General features: G+C 42.6%; 6 protein-coding genes across 7 annotated transcripts; 2 read left to right on the top strand and 4 right to left on the bottom strand.

Moving 5' to 3' along the window:
* Positions 1 to 88: 88 nt before the first annotated feature.
* Positions 89 to 2,684, bottom strand: LOC6578421 (augmin complex subunit dgt5). Its single transcript, XM_002004297.4, has 5 exons — positions 2,511 to 2,684; positions 2,170 to 2,447; positions 849 to 2,094; positions 528 to 715; positions 89 to 448 (listed from the first exon to the last, which is right to left on the bottom strand). Exons 1-5 carry the CDS (start codon positions 2,603 to 2,605, stop codon positions 186 to 188), a joined length of 2,070 nt encoding a protein of 689 aa, XP_002004333.1. The 5' UTR covers positions 2,606 to 2,684; the 3' UTR covers positions 89 to 185.
* Positions 2,685 to 2,905: 221 nt separating this feature from the next.
* Positions 2,906 to 4,317, bottom strand: LOC6578420. The gene is made up of 4 exons (XM_002004296.4): positions 4,170 to 4,317; positions 3,594 to 3,733; positions 3,407 to 3,529; positions 2,906 to 3,305 (listed from the first exon to the last, which is right to left on the bottom strand). Exons 2-4 carry the CDS (start codon positions 3,690 to 3,692, stop codon positions 2,958 to 2,960), a joined length of 570 nt encoding a protein of 189 aa, XP_002004332.1. The 5' UTR covers positions 3,693 to 3,733; positions 4,170 to 4,317; the 3' UTR covers positions 2,906 to 2,957.
* A 39-nt stretch (positions 4,318 to 4,356) lies between these two features.
* Positions 4,357 to 6,586, top strand: LOC6578419 (CWF19-like protein 1 homolog). The gene is made up of 8 exons (XM_032729659.2): positions 4,357 to 4,457; positions 4,536 to 4,702; positions 4,769 to 5,100; positions 5,169 to 5,486; positions 5,544 to 5,652; positions 5,719 to 6,047; positions 6,160 to 6,317; positions 6,389 to 6,586. Exons 1-8 carry the CDS (start codon positions 4,438 to 4,440, stop codon positions 6,528 to 6,530), a joined length of 1,575 nt encoding a protein of 524 aa, XP_032585550.1. The 5' UTR covers positions 4,357 to 4,437; the 3' UTR covers positions 6,531 to 6,586.
* Positions 6,042 to 8,687, bottom strand: LOC6578418 (farnesyl pyrophosphate synthase). The gene is made up of 6 exons (XM_002004294.4): positions 8,261 to 8,687; positions 7,944 to 8,038; positions 7,649 to 7,860; positions 7,211 to 7,572; positions 6,928 to 7,154; positions 6,042 to 6,865 (listed from the first exon to the last, which is right to left on the bottom strand). Exons 1-6 carry the CDS (start codon positions 8,422 to 8,424, stop codon positions 6,684 to 6,686), a joined length of 1,242 nt encoding a protein of 413 aa, XP_002004330.1. The 5' UTR covers positions 8,425 to 8,687; the 3' UTR covers positions 6,042 to 6,683.
* An 83-nt stretch (positions 8,688 to 8,770) lies between these two features.
* Positions 8,771 to 10,986, top strand: LOC6578417 (protein kinase 4). The gene is made up of 2 exons (XM_002004293.4): positions 8,771 to 9,029; positions 9,107 to 10,986. Exons 1-2 carry the CDS (start codon positions 8,879 to 8,881, stop codon positions 10,432 to 10,434), a joined length of 1,479 nt encoding a protein of 492 aa, XP_002004329.1. The 5' UTR covers positions 8,771 to 8,878; the 3' UTR covers positions 10,435 to 10,986.
* On the bottom strand, positions 10,946 to 17,502 carry LOC6578416 (mucin-2). Of its 2 annotated transcripts, none has more exons than XM_044011033.1 (6): positions 17,057 to 17,502; positions 16,874 to 16,987; positions 16,430 to 16,800; positions 13,889 to 16,362; positions 11,301 to 13,775; positions 10,946 to 11,231 (listed from the first exon to the last, which is right to left on the bottom strand). In XM_044011033.1, exons 1-6 carry the CDS (start codon positions 17,357 to 17,359, stop codon positions 11,098 to 11,100), a joined length of 5,871 nt encoding a protein of 1,956 aa, XP_043866968.1. In that variant the 5' UTR covers positions 17,360 to 17,502; the 3' UTR covers positions 10,946 to 11,097. The 2 variants fall into 2 exon arrangements, with proteins under 2 accessions (XP_043866968.1, XP_043866969.1); XM_044011034.1 differs by having other exon boundaries at positions 11,301 to 11,429; positions 17,057 to 17,501.
* Positions 17,503 to 17,736: the final 234 nt, after the last annotated feature.

Raw genomic sequence — 17,736 nt, 5'->3', positions numbered from 1 at the left:
TTTTCTAACCCGAATCTGGGTGTAAATAAACAATTTTTGTATTACAAACTAAGAGAAAAGAAAACATAAAATAAAGCAAAAAAATGTGTAAAATGAAAATGTGAATTTGAATTTATATTAACTTGTAAACCTAAGACAGCACACTGGGTTCATTTAAATACTATTATTATAAAAGTTTCTTAGACTTAAGACTTAATCGAACCGCCCGCTGTCGCCATGCGATAATATAGATTGAATTCCGATTCGTAGACTGAAAAGTTGGCATTCTTATAGCATCGGTTGGGCGGCACATACAGACGCATTGGATTCTCTACTATGAAACGATAGATTCGCTTGATCCTGTGCAGCTGATGCTGTGTCTTAGTGCCCAGTGATTCGATATTATCGAGCAGCTGTACGATTTCCTCGTGCTGGCGACGGGCGCTCAGCTTCAAACCGTGTGGATCGACTGCAAAGCGAGAGTGGAAATGGAAATGAAGTTGCAAAAACAAAAAACAAAGAGAAGAGAAAGGGCGCTTCGAGCATACCAATTATTGTCTCCAAATTCAATTTCAAATCGGATGTGTGCTCAGCAATTGCTGACGCCCACAAAATGCGTTTACGTACTTCCTGCAGAGCCCCAATGGGGGTTAGCAAATGACCAGGAGCCAATTGCATGGTGGAGGCCAATTCCTGTGATTCCACGATGAGCGGATTGGCCGAAAGCAAAAAAGTGCTGCGAAAAGGGAAATTCAATTATGAAAACAGACAAGCTATATATATATATAATGCTTATGTATGTATGTGTATGTGTACAGATATGAGTAAGAGATTTCACTGCCTACAGAATATATACAGATAAGCCTTACCAATTGCGAGGCACACAGCTGAGTTTCTCCAGTGGCATCTCAGCAAAGGTATTCAGCTCCAGCAGATGAGAGGGCAATGTGGCAGGCGATGATGTGCTTGGCGGCGGCAACATAGGAGTCGAGGTACAATTGGCTGCCACAATTGTGTTATCAAAGCTGCGACGCAGCGTTGTCTCCATTGGACTTGCATCGAACTCTAGTTTTGTGCTGGAGAAGACGCTGTCGTTGGCCAGACTGAAGCTCTCCATGCCCAGGTACGACATGTTGCCCACTTTTAGCTTGCTGTTGAACAGCTGAGATTTGGCATTCTGTTGGTGCGTCGTTGCCTGCATGTCATCCAGCATATTCTTCAAGATATTCTTGGAGTACAGAATTTTCTCTTTAATCTGCGATAGCTGCAACATGTCGTGCCTTATTCCATTGATGGAGGTATTGATTTCGGCGTAGATTTGCTTGATGGAGCAAAGGAGCAACTCGTGACTCTCCAATTGACGCACGCCCGCTTCCAGCTCCAGGCGAAGCTGTTCAATCTGTTCGCTGAGATATTCGTTGCGTGCATGATTGAAGTTTCGCAAATTGTATTGGAGTATAAATTCAGAGATGATCTCCTCGCTGCTTTCTTCCTCCTCCTCGGTGCTGATTGCATTGAAATTATTCACTTTCCTCTGCAGCTCGTTCAGGAATGTGCTATATGCAGCGGCGAAGCGCTCCTCCAGCTGTGCAACTTCATTTTGTGCTGACAAATGCTTGGCCACTAGGCCCAATAGCTCCGCCTTTGTCTTCAGCAACTTAATGTCAAAGCTATTTAGCATTGGCTTGGACAGAGAGCTTATGGTCTCAATGTGCTGGCTGCTCTTGTTCAGCTGCATCACTTGCTGCAGCTGCTCCTCCTTGATGCGCATGATCGCATTGAAGAGCAGAACATTTGGTATATTTGCAAAGATTTGTCGCATCTGCGACCAGAGTTGATTCTTCGCCTCTGCCAGTTGTTGGCTACTGTGGCCATCTGCATTGCAGATTTTATAGAATTGTTCCAACTCCTTGAGCGCCTGCTCCACGGCCTTTGTGGCCAACTTTTCGCTGGCGTTCTTTTGATTTAGTTTCACCGGCATTGTGGATAGGATTTGTGCCTTGTTCGAGAGCTCTTGATCGTAGGTTTTGTTAAGAGATTCCAGCTTAAGTTGGAGTAAATGATATCTGGATTGGTGCAGCTGCATTTTGTGTGTTGCGCTAATCGTTTGAATATCTAAAAGCAGCAGGAGATAGATGGAGAGTCTTATAAAACAGATTCATGTTGAGCGTCGGCTGCAGCTGCACTTACTCTTTGTTTTGATAGAGGCTGCCAAGCTATCGTACTCTTTCTTAGCCTCGGCGAGACACAGCTTCTCCTTTTCCTTCTCCTTGAGCAAGTCCTGCATTTTCAGATGAATTTGTAGCTGGCGTGGCAGAAAGCTGCGTCCACAGGCTGGCACCACTTTTCCCTTATGCTGCGCCACCTGCGCAATCAGCAAATTCTCGCGCACCTCTCGCACATTCTGGCGCGGTTGAATGCGCGACTGCATATTCACAAATAGTTGATTTTGACGCGATTTAGATATGCTACAATGAAAAAATAAAATGGCAGTTCGACTTGAATTAGAACAGCGAATTTGTTAGACTTACGATTTGAGCGCGTCCTCATTGGGCAGCGCGGCGGGCGGGCAGCCTAGGCTGGTAGCCCACTCGCGAAATCCTTTTATCTGCTCATCAAAATCCATATTTCAATCAATTTAACTAAATATGTTTTTAAACGCCGCGGCCGCGCACATACACAGCTATATACTCACACTAAGGCAATCACAAGCAGGGTTGCTAAGCGATTATATATTTGGAAAATATAAAATGCAATATGTACACACTTAAAACGGAAATGTCTATTTGAAAAAGTAACCATACACGTCTTGTTAACTTTTAAGCTTAAAATGGTGAAATTATTTTAGGAAATTAATAATTTATTTACTAAGCACACAAACACTAGGAAATTATTTAAACAAAACTTGAACTAAAAATATCAATCATTTCCGTAAAGTAAAAAATCTTTATTACTAATTGTGTTAATCATAAATATTATTAATTATTTTGAACTATGCATTGAGTGACAAATGTCTTGGCCATTACACACTGTGGGCTTTGTGTCCAGCGATGCGAGGGACAATTTTTAAAATATTCCATATAGGCGCAGCCAAGCACAATGGCTGAAAATGGACTGCATTTTGGTTGCTTTGGATTAAATTGTTGAACGGCTGCCAATCTACGCTGAGCTTCTGGCTCACATTTGGTAAACGCAGCAGTCATAGCCTCCACATAAAGCGTATCATTTGGGAATTTGGCAGTTAAATCGTTGCGTATGTGCTCCAAGTTGAGAGATTTCGGCTCTCGTTTGTATTGGGATGTTGTGAGAATGCAATCAGCCAGACACTAAGAGATAAGCGATAGTTAATTCGTTAATTATCGAAGTTGAGGAAATGGTTTTTTCAGATGGCCTTGAGCTTAAACTAATTTTGTTCATTCCCACTTACCGTTGCCGTATCCAAGGTAGGCGGTCCATTATTTTGTTGACCATTTGCTGTACCTACAACTTTCTCTGTACATTTTTCGGCAATTTGATCGCGTCCTCCATCCCGGCAGCAAAGAGCAGGATCCTTAAATTTCAATTAGGCTACCAAATTACCACAAAATTCCAGAATTCTTTAGCACATTACATACCAATAATGGCGGCGGTTTTTGACAGTCAATTGTTTGGCCATATGCAATCGATCCATATCCCAGCAAAACGAAAACCACAATATTTTTAGAACTCCACATAGCTGCAGCTATAGCTGTTTTGAATGATGCTTCAAGTCAAACTGTAAAAATAGTTTAAACAAGTGACGTTTTTATATGAATGGAGAGACTGTTTAGATGCTATTAGAACCAGCCACGCAGAACAAATAACTCTGGGCAGGGGTTCATTGTTGCAATTGTTTGCTATTTGGTGCCAATGTCAAATCTAATACCATATTTTGGAACGTTGACATCGTGGACATGAAAACTGGTTAAAGTTTCGTCAAATGAATTTTCAATATACACACATACATGTCTCGCTCGATAAATTAAAAAGTAATTTTAGAGGAAGTACAATTAGCGCATTTAGCTATTCAGATTTCAAGGTGACAACTTTAATAAAAAAAGGAAAACCACACATGTTTATGATTAGTGATAATTGTTGGTAATCCCAAAATTGAAATGCTTAACGGTCATTGGGGTCAACTTTTTAAGTCTGTAGAAGCTTTTAATAATTACCAGAAGAGTAGTTGAACTAATGATATTAATTGTAGTTTTCTAATTAATTGTAAGTTGCAAGGCACTGGTTAAAATATTAAAAAACGGTGTGCCTTCAGTTTAAAATGTATTAGTATTGGTATGACAGCTTCCTTTCGCTTGTCCACTAACATTAGTCTACACTCTGTTAACAATTAACATAGCTCTATCAGCTGTTGGTTGGTTGGCTATCGAAATATCGGATATATCGGATATATCGATAACAAACGCCACAAGTCGAAAGAAGCAGATGGATGTGAATAATAAAATGTATTTAGACAAACAAAAATAAAAACAACTAATATATGGAAAATAATTATTTAATTTAATTTATTAATTAAATAACAGATTAGTTGTGGGCGATGTGCGCGGTCGTTTCAAGCAGCTGTTCAGCCGAGTGGAGCAGGTAAACAAAAAAGCGGGACCATTTGAGATTTTGTGCTGTGTCGGTGATTTTTTTGGCGCCGAAAAACAAAACGAGGAGCTGATTGCCTACAAGAATGGCTTTAAACACAGTAAGTGGAGTGGATTAAAAATTATGAATATAATTTGTAATTGCTATAACTTTATGTATATTTCAGTTACCGTGCCCACCTATATACTGGGACCCAATAAGGAGGAGGATAAAAAATACTACGAAGATTTGTCGGATGGTGAAATCTGCACGAATCTAACATACTTAGGCAAACGAGGAGTTTATACGCTGAGTAGCGGCGTTAAAATTGCCTATTTAAGTGGCGTTGAAGCAGCAGCGAGCAGTGGAACGAAATGCAGCGAGCATGAATTTACCAAAGCTGATGTACAAGCTGTGCGCAATTCCTGTTTGGTTGCAAAGAACTGTGGCACGGATTACAGGGGCGTCGATGTACTCTTAACTTCCCAATGGCCCTACGGCATGCAGGAGGAACAGAATGTAACTAATTGCATATATGATACATTCTAGTTCATAAACAAATTATTACTTATTTATACACCCCACAGTCAAAGGCGTCCAAGCTGATATCGTTTCTGTGCCGTGAAATTAAACCTCGCTATCATTTCTGTGCCATCAGTGGTGTCTACTACGAGTGCCCGCCTTTCCGAATGCCCAAGGATGAGACCACGCAATTTGAGCTGTGTACGAGATTTATATCCCTCGCCGATGTGGGCAATGCAAATAAGGCTAAATATATTTATGCTTTAAGCCTAAAGCCTGTGGACAAAGCACGTTTGCTTGATCTTGTGCAGAAGACAACAAATGAAATCGAATGCCCGTTTATTGGCTTGAAGATGGATGGCGTTATTAACCAGAATGAAACGGTGAGAGTTTAGCAATATATATGTACATATATACATAATATTATCTTTCTGTTATAGTCGGAGAGTCGACAATATTTCTATGATATGGACTCGAGTGGCAATCGGAAGCGACGCAGCGAAACGGACAAGCGTGATAAGCGACCAAGGATAATGCATATCGACCAAGGTCTGAAATATTATCAGAAATCATTATGCATGCATGCATATTCAGTTTACTGATATATCTTCACAGATAACTGCTGGTTCTGTTTGTCTTCGGAGAAAGTGGAAAAGCACTTGATTATCGCTGTGGGTGAACGTTTCTATTTGGCTTTGGCCAAGGGACCTATAAATAGTCAACATGTTTTGATCTTGTCAACCCAACATATACCCTGTGCTGCTCAGCTCAGCTCGGAGGATTGGGAAGAGCTGCTTAAATTTAAGAACGCTTTGCGTAAACTCTTCAAAAGCCTGGGACAAGTTGCTTGCTTTACGGAGCGACATTATAAGACTTCACATTTGATTATAGACGTTATAGGCTTCGAGGAGGGCTATGCGTGGAAGATAAAACATAGCTTTGAGGTGATATTCAGACTACATTTATATTTCGTTACAAGTTTTTTGTATAGTTGTAAACTAACAGTTCATTTATTGAGTCATAAATATCCGATTTATAATATCTCCCCGCTTACAGGATAAAGCTGAGGAATTTAATCTAGAATTTGAAACATTGCCCGCCTTGACTTCACCTAAAATGCTACCTGAAGTGGGTCCCTATTTCCTGGCAGAGCTGCCCGATGATACCGCCCTAATTACACGACAAATGAAACATTTTCCGCTGCATTTTGCCAGGTGTGTTGCCTGGACTTGAAATGGTTTGCTTATTTATAGATATTTATATACTATTATAATTATATTTATAGAGATGTTTTCTGTTCGGAGAACTTGTTAAATTGTGATGAGAAAGTGAATTGGAAGGATTGTCTGCTTGACAATGAGGAGGAAAAAGCAAATGTTGTTGAATTTCGTAAACGTTTTGCGCCCTTCGATTTTACAGATGATTGATTGATTTTTTGATGATTGATGATTAAAAGCAGAACATATTTCGTGAGTTCAAAAAATTCTATGTTTTACTTATTGCATATACCATTGCCAATGCAATTTAGACTAAAATTCTATATTGTTTATTATATATACTATTTGCATATAGTATAATGCTTAAGAGTCTCTTTGATAGATTTTGTTGAGTATTTGCAAGAATGTTTGATGCGGCACTCCCCGAGATGTTTGCTGTATGTGAGTCTTTATCATATTGTAAGATTCCTCCTCGAATATGGCATATGTAGAGGGCAAGCTAAGCTCTTTATATAGAGCCTTAACACGCTCGACTTTGAGGGGGTCTGCAAGTATATAAAAAAAACATATAGTTGTATCTGGGTATAAATAGCTTTTATATTTCTACCATTTTGTCCGTAGCAGTCTATCATGATTTGCTTCTGCTCCGCATTGGCGCGCTGCATAGCCACCACAGCGAGCCAGGAGCATTTGTTGTCCTGTATGTCGGTGCCCACTTTGCCGGTGACTTCTGGATTGCCAAAGCAGTCAAGAAAATCATCTTGCACCTGGAAAAAGTGGCCCATTTCTAGTAGAATCGTCTTTGATTGTCTAAATGCTTCGGCGTCTTTGTAGCTGCAAAGATAATTAGGTTCTTATGTAAGTCAATAATTAAAGTTGTCAATACATACCCAGCTAAATGCATGGCTAGAGCAAAGGGTAGATAGAAGGAATAATGTGCCGTCTTATTGTCCACAATTGCCTTGTACGTCTCCATAGTAAACTCTGAGACACTTTTATTCGAATTGAGCAAATCGAGAGATTGTCCACAAGTTGTGATGTAGGTGACCTCGTGAAACAGCTCCATTAAAGCCACATAGCAATCCAAATGGCTGAAATGTTGCTTGAGTATCGCATACAAGGCATTCTCTATCATAAGGGCATCGTTAATGGCTATAAGGCCAACTGATTCCACCCGATGCCAGCACTTTTGGCCTCTGCGCGTTGTACTGTTATCCATCACATCATCCGATATAATGAAGAAACTTTGCAGCTGCAAATTATGGACAATTTTCAAATATTCAAATTTAGTATTTTTTAGTATGACTCCACAAAATAATAGTCCTCACCATTTCGACACACCAGCCCAAATATTGAGCTAGTTTTATATTCTCGGGGGTTAGGTCTTCGGCAGGTACTAGATTTTTGTATGTGAGCACCGTTAAGATGCCACGATTCTTTTTGCCACGGGGCACATTATATTGCATGACCTGGGCGAACCATTTGACAGCATCATTGCAATTGAATCCCTTTGTATAGGTGGTTAGGTCACGGACAACATCTGAAACGGTATAAATAAAATATCATTCATATACAAATATATAAATGCAAATTTTTAGCATTCTCATGCTAATTGATGTTCACCTGGAAATACGGCCATAAAGTCACGACTTTCATCTTTTGAAACTGTGACGCGCGCTGCAATTGGCACTGAATGATTTTGAAGCGTTGATAACGTTCTGTAGAAGAAACGAAATCAAAACCGAAATATGAATAACGTAAATATAATAATAACAGAAAAATACTGTTACAAATGAGGGATGTTGACGGAAAATACTGCTGCAACAGCTGTCTGCGGCCTACGTGACCGGCCACTTTCACTCCAACTATACCACGCCCCTAGCGGCCGGAGCAGCATCACAATGTAAACAATTTCGGTTTCATCTTCCATTTTCTCTTACCTCGTTGTCTTCTTCAGCTTCTGCTCGATGACCAATTCAGAGGGCAGGCCGCCTATTGTATCCACAGATTTAACTTCGTCGCTGGTTGATATAAATCTACGCATTAATGCAGGGCGCTGCAGTAAACGCTGCTGCGGCAATAGCCTTTGTGCTAACTTAAACATGTTTGGAGCTATTTTCTAGAAGTTTAGTTATGCGTTTTTCAACGCAATACAAGATCAATTTAGTCTATAGTCGATAATACTATTCTTGATACACAGAGCTTCTTCAGTCTATTGATAATTTCGGCAGCACTACAGTTAAAAAATTTTGCTTAAAATTGATTTCGTCGTAAAAAGAAAACAGTAAGTTGTTGCGCACTTGACATAAATGTTTGCTAGTTGAAAGTCGAGAGAATTTTGACCCACCAACTAGTGTGGTCGCCACCCGCGAGTCTAAATATTCATATGGCCAGCAGAAATACTAAAACTATCGTTAAAAAGTCCACATATATCGATTGTTTGACGCTTCGATAGATGAGTTGTCTCAACGTTGTTGCACATCGCTAATCGCCGAAAAGACTGGAGCGCAGGCAAATAACAAGAAAATAAAAATCATAATTTGATTTATGACTACATCATGATGGATGAGCAACTTATTGATGAAGTAGCTCAACACGGCGTCATCTATAATCGGCAAAAGTATTATTTAAATGGTAGCGCCAGCGGCGGCAAATACGAGACCAAGGACGAGGCTTGGCAGCTCATTGCGTTGAAGCTGCGGACGGACGGTAAGCCTAATAAAAAGTTTCAACTTTGCGCTAATTAGCTGAGTAAACTTAATAAACACATACACTTTGATTGGCAGTGGAAACGTGTAAGAAGCGATGGAAATATCTGCGTGAACGCTATGTATCACAACGCAAACAAGGCGATCCACCTGTTTATGAGCATTTATCCCGTCCATACTTGGAAAAAATGAAATTCCTGGATCAGCACATACAGCCGCGTAAATCCTACCGAAACGTACCCAACTTTTTGACCTCACCACAATCGGCGAATAGCTCCAATTATAGTGAATATAATGTGGATTCCAAGTCGAATAGCTCACACAAGAATATGTCGCATTTCGGTGGTCAGAACCATCATTATCATCATCAGCAACAACAGCAGTCGGGAACAGTAGATCAGCAGCATCCAATGAATGCACTCAGCACAGCTGCCGCCTCAGCTCTAGAGAATGTCAATGGACAAGTAAAAATAGAGGCGGAAATATTTAGAGATTTTGCGGCTGCCGTAGCCTCGCAGCAACTGCAGCATATATCACAATCACAAATGCAACAGCAACAGGCGGCAGCTGTGGCCGCAGTTATGGCTGACTCGTCGCAGGGCTATCAGGAGCCGATAATGAATGGCACTGGCAGCACAGGTGGCCTTACCTCAACGTCTTCCTCAATGAAATCACCGCTGTCGTCCCCTCTGCCTGGTATGGGTGTAACTCCGACCACACAGCAAGAGGAGCAATCGACTGCAATAGCGTCTCAACAGTCAGCTGTACATTCCTCATCCAATGTTCAGGCTAACTACAGTCATAAGAGCAGCGATGAAATGCATTCCTCGTCCAATTATCACAATAAGAAGCCCCGCGTGCAACTGAACTCCAATGGTGTCAGCAATCATGCACAGCATGCCAGCAATGGTATGTCTAATCCAAATGGACATTTTGGCCAAGACACCGATGATGACTCGGATGACAATAGCACTGATCTAATGGAACCACAGACAATGTTGCACCATGAAAATCACTACAACAATTCAATCAATATGCAACGCAACAGCTCAAATGGCAATGTCAATGGTAATAATAATAATCAACAGCAGCAGCAACAGCAGCAACAACAACATCAGCAACAGCAGCAGCAACAACAACAACAACAGCAACATCCGAATATGTTTCCATCGAATACGGATTTCCTTTTCCAGCTTTATCAGCAACTACCACAGCAACAGGCTGCAGGTAGCTCACATGCTTCCAACTTTGGCAAGTTCCAAACGCCATCAAATCCACATGGCATGCAACGTTCCTCGGAACATTTACTAGGCGAACTGGTCACCACGGAGCTGTTGAAAATGAATAAGGATCGTCGGAAAAATGTACAAAAAAGAATATTGGAAATACTCTTCTTTGATGATTAGGCAGCAGGGCAGCAAAGTCCTACAGTATTAAGAGTTTCTGTTGTACATAGTGTATATATAGGGTATATGCGACTACTCTTATTGTTTAATGTATGATTTAAGTTTTAAGCTTGAAGGTTGCACTTTTTGCATCTTTTATGATTCAGAAGTAAAATTCAACATAATAAGTTTGAAATTTAGTAAAGCGGGTAAAGCAGTTGGAAAAGTATAGTCCAACACTTATTTAGTATGTTCTGTCGACCTGTTGAATTTTAAATCTAGATATATTTATATCTACATATTATAAACATATTCTTTATTATTTAAGATTAAAGTTTTTCCTAAGTTGTCCGGTTTTCCATAACTTTGTTCGTTAACCCACCAAGGCATTTGAAAAGATGTTTCATTTGCGCTAGTCATGAACTAAGTATATTGAACAATTTTCCAGTTAGAGCTTAAGTTATTATTAAGCGGGTTTAATGTATATGTATACCTAGTATACTTAATTAAGCTAAGAAAAACTCATTTGTAATTTATTCAATTTATGTTTAATAAAATGTATATGTAACTATATATATATCTAAATATATATATGAGTGTATGAACGTAGTTTTAGTTTAATATAGTTAATGTTGTTTAGCCATATTAAGAGCGGTTAGATGTAGTCTATATATATATGGGTATCTATGTTATTGTCTGGAAACCCGCCGTATCCTTCAGTTCGAGTGGCTTCCACCATAAATCTACGCTGTGATGAGTTTTCGGATTGGGCGTATCACAACCCGTCGTACAATTCGACTTATAATTATCAGCTGGGTCTGGCGATTGGACAAAGATATTATATATTACATATATTTGATGAAGGATATATCATATCAGATGCTTACCATATTTATGATCGTGGTCCTCGTCACAGTTTCTGGGACAGAAAACGACCTTCACATCGATGGGCTCGTATACCTTCAATATTAGCTCGGGCACCTTTTCCGTCGTATAGTAGCCGGCCGTTGTATACTCTAATAATGATGAACGATTCGAGTGAGTCACTGGGTTGCTATTGCTAGCGCTGGCCGCTTGTAGCGGCATTAGGTGTATGCTTTGATTCTTTGATTGCAGCAGCCACGGCTTTTGATTAACCGTTAGAATCTCTTGGTGTGTGGTTGGTGCTGGCACTTTTGTCTGTTGAGTGGTGCGAGTGGTTGGTCTGGTGGTTGCTGTTTTTAAATCTCTTACTTGATTTAGACTTTGCAGTGTCTGTAGTTTTTCTTGACGTGTATTTCTGAACTTCTCTGTCGGTGTCGCTTGTGTGGTGCTCGTGGTTGTGGTGGGGATTGTAGTTGCTGTTGTTTTAGGGTTTACTGTGTTTTTGTTTAGTTGCAATTGCTGTATTGAATTTTTCATAAAAGTGAACATCTCTTGCCGTGTGGGTCCTGATGTTGGCTGTGTATTGCGAGTGGTGCTGCTGGATGTTGTTGTGGTTGTCGTTTTAGGCTTTACTGTGGTGCTGTTCGATTTCGATTGCTGTGTAGGATTTTCTTTCAGTGTGGGCATCTCTTGGCGCGTGGCTACCGCAGCTCGTGGAAGGGTGTCGCGAGTGGTGCTGGTGGTTGTAGTTGTAGGACTTACGCTTTGGTTTGATAGGAATTGTGTAGGATTTTCATTAGGTGTGAGCGTCTGTTGGTGTGTGATTGCTGCTGCTGCTGCTGCTGCTTCTGTCTGTGTGTTGCTAGTGGCGCTGGCGGTTGTTGTGTTGGGTTTTACTGTGGTGCTGTTTGATTTCAAAAATTGTGTACGACTCGATTTTATCTCCTGGCCCCTATTTGATAGTGTGGTGCGAGCATTGCTTGCAGCTATTGTTGTTGTTGCTGTTGTTTTGGCTTTTACTATGCTGTTGCTATCTAGAAAATGGTCATTCTTTGATTTATGCTTTGATATTTCATTAAATTGCTTCGCTGATTGCTTGAGAAATGCGGGTACAGGCAGCGGCACACTTTGTGGCTTAAGTGCAGAAGTCTCGGACATTTGTTGCTGGTTGGCCTCGCTCGTTAACCCATTCACCTGGTCGAGAGACGGGAGTAGGGAGTGTCGCTTGGCCGTGGCGGCTCTAAGCGCTGTCTGCTTAATGGTGGCTTCTGTAGCTGCGCTCGTGGCTCTGTCTGCTTCCTCTGCATCGTTTACATACTCATAATCCTCATCGTCGTAGTATTCTGAGCTGCTACCGATTGCGTTTAGGCTCTTGGTTGTTGTGGTACGCGCTGTGGTGCCAGCAGTTGTGCTACTGCTGCTGCTGCTGCTGCTACTGCTGCTGCTACTGCTGAGTGGTGTTAAAGTGGTGCTCGTTCTACTCAGCTTCTGTCTTAGCAGATTCATCAATAGGCTTTTTGGCACGCTCAAGTCATTTCGACTGCTTGCAATTTCATTTGCAAACAAGTTTGAAGCCTTGGTGGTGGTGGAGCTTTGTGGTGCAGGCGCTACGGTGTTGGCTGCTTGGATTATTTTCTGCTTTAGCAGTTGGATCAGCGTCTGCTTTTGAGCATTCAAGTCGGGTTTTGCAGTGGTCTGTTGAGCCTCTTCCATGGGCTCATCATTGGCATAGTCCGAGTCCACATAGTTTTCGGAGTAATCTTTATCATCGGACTTGGGTACAGTTGCATTAGCTACAGCTGGCACGGGCACACTGGAGCTAGTTTCTAGCGGATCAATAGCAGCAACAGCTGGTATGGCCATTGGCTTTGTGGTGCTTTCAACTGAACTTATAGCCGCAGTGGTGCTCTTGGTGGTGCCAGTTGTACTGTTCATTGATAACTTTATATCTGCCAGATCATGCTTATCAACCACATTCTCCAGCTCATTCGTATCGTATTCGCTATCATAGTACTCCGAATCGTCAGCTTCAGCTTCTTTGGTGGCATTTTGTGGTATTGGTAATTCGCGCGTCAGCTGCTTGATCGACTGTCTCAACGACACGGCTATAAAGGGCTTTGATGTGGCCAAATTGTGCCTCGCCATTTGGGCAAAGGTTACCTTCGATACGGGTGCAGCTGTTGTCGATATTACTTGGAAGAGCTTTTTGAGTATATGTGCTGCAGCAATGCTGGACATGGTCGAGGGCTTCGCTAGTGGCTTTTCCGTTGTCCACTTCGCTGTGGTGCTCTCCACTTCCGGTTCGGGCTCATCGTTCATATAATCTAAGCTACCCTCGCTGGAAACTAAGCTCTTGGATAACAGCGAGGATGGCGAATCTCTTTCCCCAAATAGATTTTTGCTCGATTTGTTTATAACAAATTGGGTTTCGGTTTCTGTGTGTTTGATGTTGTTGAGGTGTTGTTGTTGCTGTTGTTGTTGTTGTATGCATTGTGTGTCTGTAAAGTAGTTGATTGAGTGTGGTTGACTGTGTACATTTGGTAAAAGCTGCCCACTTGGAGTGGCGTGTATAATGAGGCATTGGGATAATATACTTTCGTTTAGGACTTACCTTCAGGTTGACATGGGGGCAGTTTGGTGGCTGTGGTTAGTTCAGATGTTGCAGTGGTGTTTGTTGTTGTTGGCGGCAGAGTCGTTGGCTGTTTGGTTGTTGTCGCTATCGAGGTTGTTGGTTGCGGTGTCGTTGGTGTTTTGGTTGTTGTTGGTTGAGGCGTTGTGGTTGGCTTGAGGGTTGTCGATGACTTCGATGTTGTCGTTGGCTTAGGAGTTGTCGTTGCCTGAGAACTTGTCGTTGGCTTAGGACTTGTTGTTGGCTGAGCAGCTGTTGTAGGCCTAGGAGTTGTCGTTGGATCGGCAGTTGGGGATGGTTTAGGAGAGGTTGTGGGAGTTGTTGGCTGAGGAGTTGTTGTGGACTTAGGAGTTGTCGTTGGCTTAGGTGTTGTTGTGGATTGAGGAGTGGTTGCGGGCTTGGAAGTTGTTGTAAGCTGAGGGGTGGTTGTCGGCTGAGGAGTTGTTGTTGGTTGGGGAGTTGTTGGCTGAGGAGTTGTTGTTGGTTGGGGAGTTGTTGGCTGAGGAGTTGTTGTTGGTTGGGGAGTTGTTGTTGGTTGAGGAGTTGTTGTTGGTTGGGGAGTTGTTGTTGGTTGAGGAGTTGTTGTTGGTTGAGTTGTTGTTGTTGGTTGTGTTGTTGGTTGTGTTGTTGTTGTTGGTGGAGTAGTTGTTGTGGCCTCGGGTGTTGTAGTTGGATTTGACGTAGTTTTTGGATTCGAACTTGTCGTTAGAATGCTAGTTGTTATTGGTTTACCAGTTGTTACCTCCGATGTTGTAGTTGTTGTTGGTATAGTAGTAGTAGTTGATGGTCTGGGAGTTGTTGTTGCCTCAGTAGTTGTTGTTGGCTTAGGAGTTGTGGTTGTAGGTTTGTTAGTTGTTGGCTTGGGGGTTGTTGGTGTAGTTTGGGCCTGACTAGTTGTGGTTGGCTTAGGACTTGTCGTTAATTTGGAAGTCGTAACCTCATTGGTGGTTTCTCGCTTGAAAGTGGTTGATTTTACAGTTGTTGTTGGCTCAGGACTATTTGTTGTTATCTCAGGAGTTGTTGTGGGCCTAGGCGTTGTTGTTGTAGGCGTCGTTGGTTGAGTTGTTGTTGGTTGAGGAGTTGTTGTTGTTGGAGCCGTTGATTGAGTTGTTGTGGTTGGCTGCGTGGTTGTTGTCGGCTGGGGAGTTGTTGTTGGCTGAGGAGTTGTTGTTTGTTGAGTTGTTGTTGTTGGTTGAGGAGTTGTTGTTGGCTGAGGCGTTGTTGTTGGCTGAGGCGTTGTTGTTGTTGGTTGAGGAGTTGTTGTTGGTTGGGTTGTTGTTGTTGGTTGGGTTGTTGTTGTTGGTTGAGGAGTTGTTGTGGGCTGAGACGTTGTTGTTGTTGGTTGGGTTGTTGTTGTTGGTTGAGAAGTTGTTGTTGGCTGAGGAGTTGTTGGTTGTGTAGGAGCTGTTGTTGGTTTCGCTGTTGTTTGCTTTACAGTTGTTGTTGGTTTAGGAGTGGTTATTGTGGTCGTTGTCGGCCTTGTTGTTGTCGTTGGCTGTGGAGTTGTTGTGCTTGGTTTTGTAGTTGTTGTAGAGGTCTTTGTTGTCGTTGAAGGTGTGGTAGCTGGTGGTGGCCTGACAGTTGGCCTCGTTGGTTTTGGCCTAGTAGGTGTTGGCTTGGTAGTTGTAGATGGTGCATCGGATGTACTGAGCACCACTGTGGTAATGATTGGCTCTTCAGTTGTTGTTTGGATTGTGCTTTTGGGTGCCGGGGGCAAAATAACAATTTTTTGCTGGCTTAAACTTTTTAAGGCAACACCTGACGGTTGAATCTGAAAAGTATTCAACTCTAAGATACTAGTCGGAGCGTCCGTGCTTTTGACAGTTGTAGTTGAAGTTGTGGTTGGTGCTGTGGTGGAGTCGGTCTTTTGGTAGGAAGGATATGTAGGGTAGGGGTATTTCGGAGGGTATTTATCACAATCTGGTGCTGGCTTGTCCGTTGTTGGGATGATAACAATTTTTACTGAAGATTCTGGGTCTGGATTCTCTTCAAGCAGCGCTGCTGGCTCTATTAGCGGACTTCCGTAGTTGTAGTTAGGATATGTGGGATTCGAGGGATAGTAAGGGTATGCAGGATACGACGGATACGACGGATATGACGGATACGAAGGATACGACGGATATGATGGATAGTCTGGATATTTGTTTGTGGGCGCTGTAGGCGTGGCAACCGTTGTTGTTGTCGTTGTTGGTTTGGGTGTAGGCTTCGTAGGCAATATAACTAGTTGAACACTTGGCTTAGGATTGTCAATGCTTGCTGCTTTAGAGTCCTTGGATATCGAGCTCGTCTCTGGCTGCTCTGGTTGTTTCTCTTGTGCCTCTGCGTCAAAGTCTGCTTCGGAGATATATGGCTGATAAGGCGAAATGGGCGCATAGGATAGATAGCCTTGACAATCGACTTCATGATGGGGTCGGCAAAGTTTTCGCTTCGGGTCGTAGCTGTTGTTGCCAGGACATCTATGAAAGATACGGTGTTCCATAAAATTGCATATGCATTGGGATTAGAACTGCGTAGGAAACTCACTTGAAACGCGTTTGCAAATAGTTTCCACTGGGCTGCAATTTGCAGGTGTAGTACAAGGCGCAGTCCTTCGGTGATCTAAACGTGCCCTCTGTCGTGCATTCGGGAAACTTGAGCTCGCAGTTTTCCGGTATATAGCTGCCGCTGTTCGATATCTCTGTCGAAGGACACTCATCGCCGGGTATGCACTTGCCTTCCAGTTGCGAGAATATGGTGCCTGTGGGACAGCCGTAGAGCTGTGGCGTCAAATTCCTATCGCATTTGTAATAGATTCTGCAATCGTATTGATAGGCGAATCGACCCTCCTTTTTGCAAATCGGTGGATAATCGGGATTCACGCGTTCCACGCAGCGGCCAGTGCTCGAACTGAATTTCTGAATGGGTCAAGATGATTGGGAAGTTGTATCATAGCCTAAGCCAAATAGAATCAGAGGGAGATTAGCCTACCTTCAGCTCGGGGCACTTGCTGAAGATGACACAGTTGGGTTGGCACACATAGTAGTATTGCTGCTGATCGGGATGGGGCTTAATGCCCACGTAATTCCTTGAGCAACGATTGTTCTTTCGAAAAGAAAGGAAACACAAATGTAACTTGTCGTACATGGATATTCACAGATCAACTAAACCTACATAGTCCACAGCTATAGGATTTCCGCCACCCGGCAGGAATCTGTGCACGCCGTAAATGCTGTCGTAGTAACTGCCCGGCGGGTTGTAGAGCATCGGACTGGGCCGAACTCCAGCATAGGCTCTAGCAGCCGCATAGGTATAGGGCGAGTAATAGTACGGATTATGTGGAGGAGGATGGGGAATGCCATATCCACGCGGCACTTGCAGCGAGCGGGCATTGATGGCCGCCACAAGGGCCAGCAGCCAGATGCAGGTCGTCATTGTATTAGCCACTCGATAACTCAGTTTACAGATATCGTTCATATATAATATTTGTTTCAGTTTTTGGGTTTCGTCTTCACTTTGTTTGTTTTTTGATTGCACATTAGTTGAAACCGAATTTGGCGCTTTGATTATCCTTTGCTGCGGGCGCGCTCGCGCTTCGTTTGTTACTTGTGGCTTAGAGTCGTGGTGCACGGCTTTTAAATGCACTTTGTTCGCTTTAAGAATGTTGCATAATTGAAATGCCAAATGTGCTGATGCGTGATTTATGCTGAAGAAACTAAACGCAGTCGCTGCTCGCTTCTTGCTGCTCGCTGCTGCAAGAAAATAAGCCAACAACATTTTCTCACTTCGTCTAAGCGCGCTGCATCGATTCATGAGTGCACGCCACGTGCGCCGAGAACCGGAAGAGAAGCTGC

This window comes from Drosophila mojavensis, unplaced genomic scaffold, assembly GCF_018153725.1.
Source record: "Drosophila mojavensis isolate 15081-1352.22 unplaced genomic scaffold, ASM1815372v1 contig_80, whole genome shotgun sequence".
In the NCBI taxonomy this organism is placed as follows: domain Eukaryota; kingdom Metazoa; phylum Arthropoda; class Insecta; order Diptera; family Drosophilidae; genus Drosophila; species Drosophila mojavensis.
This window is presented reverse-complemented; position numbering and strand designations above follow the sequence as displayed.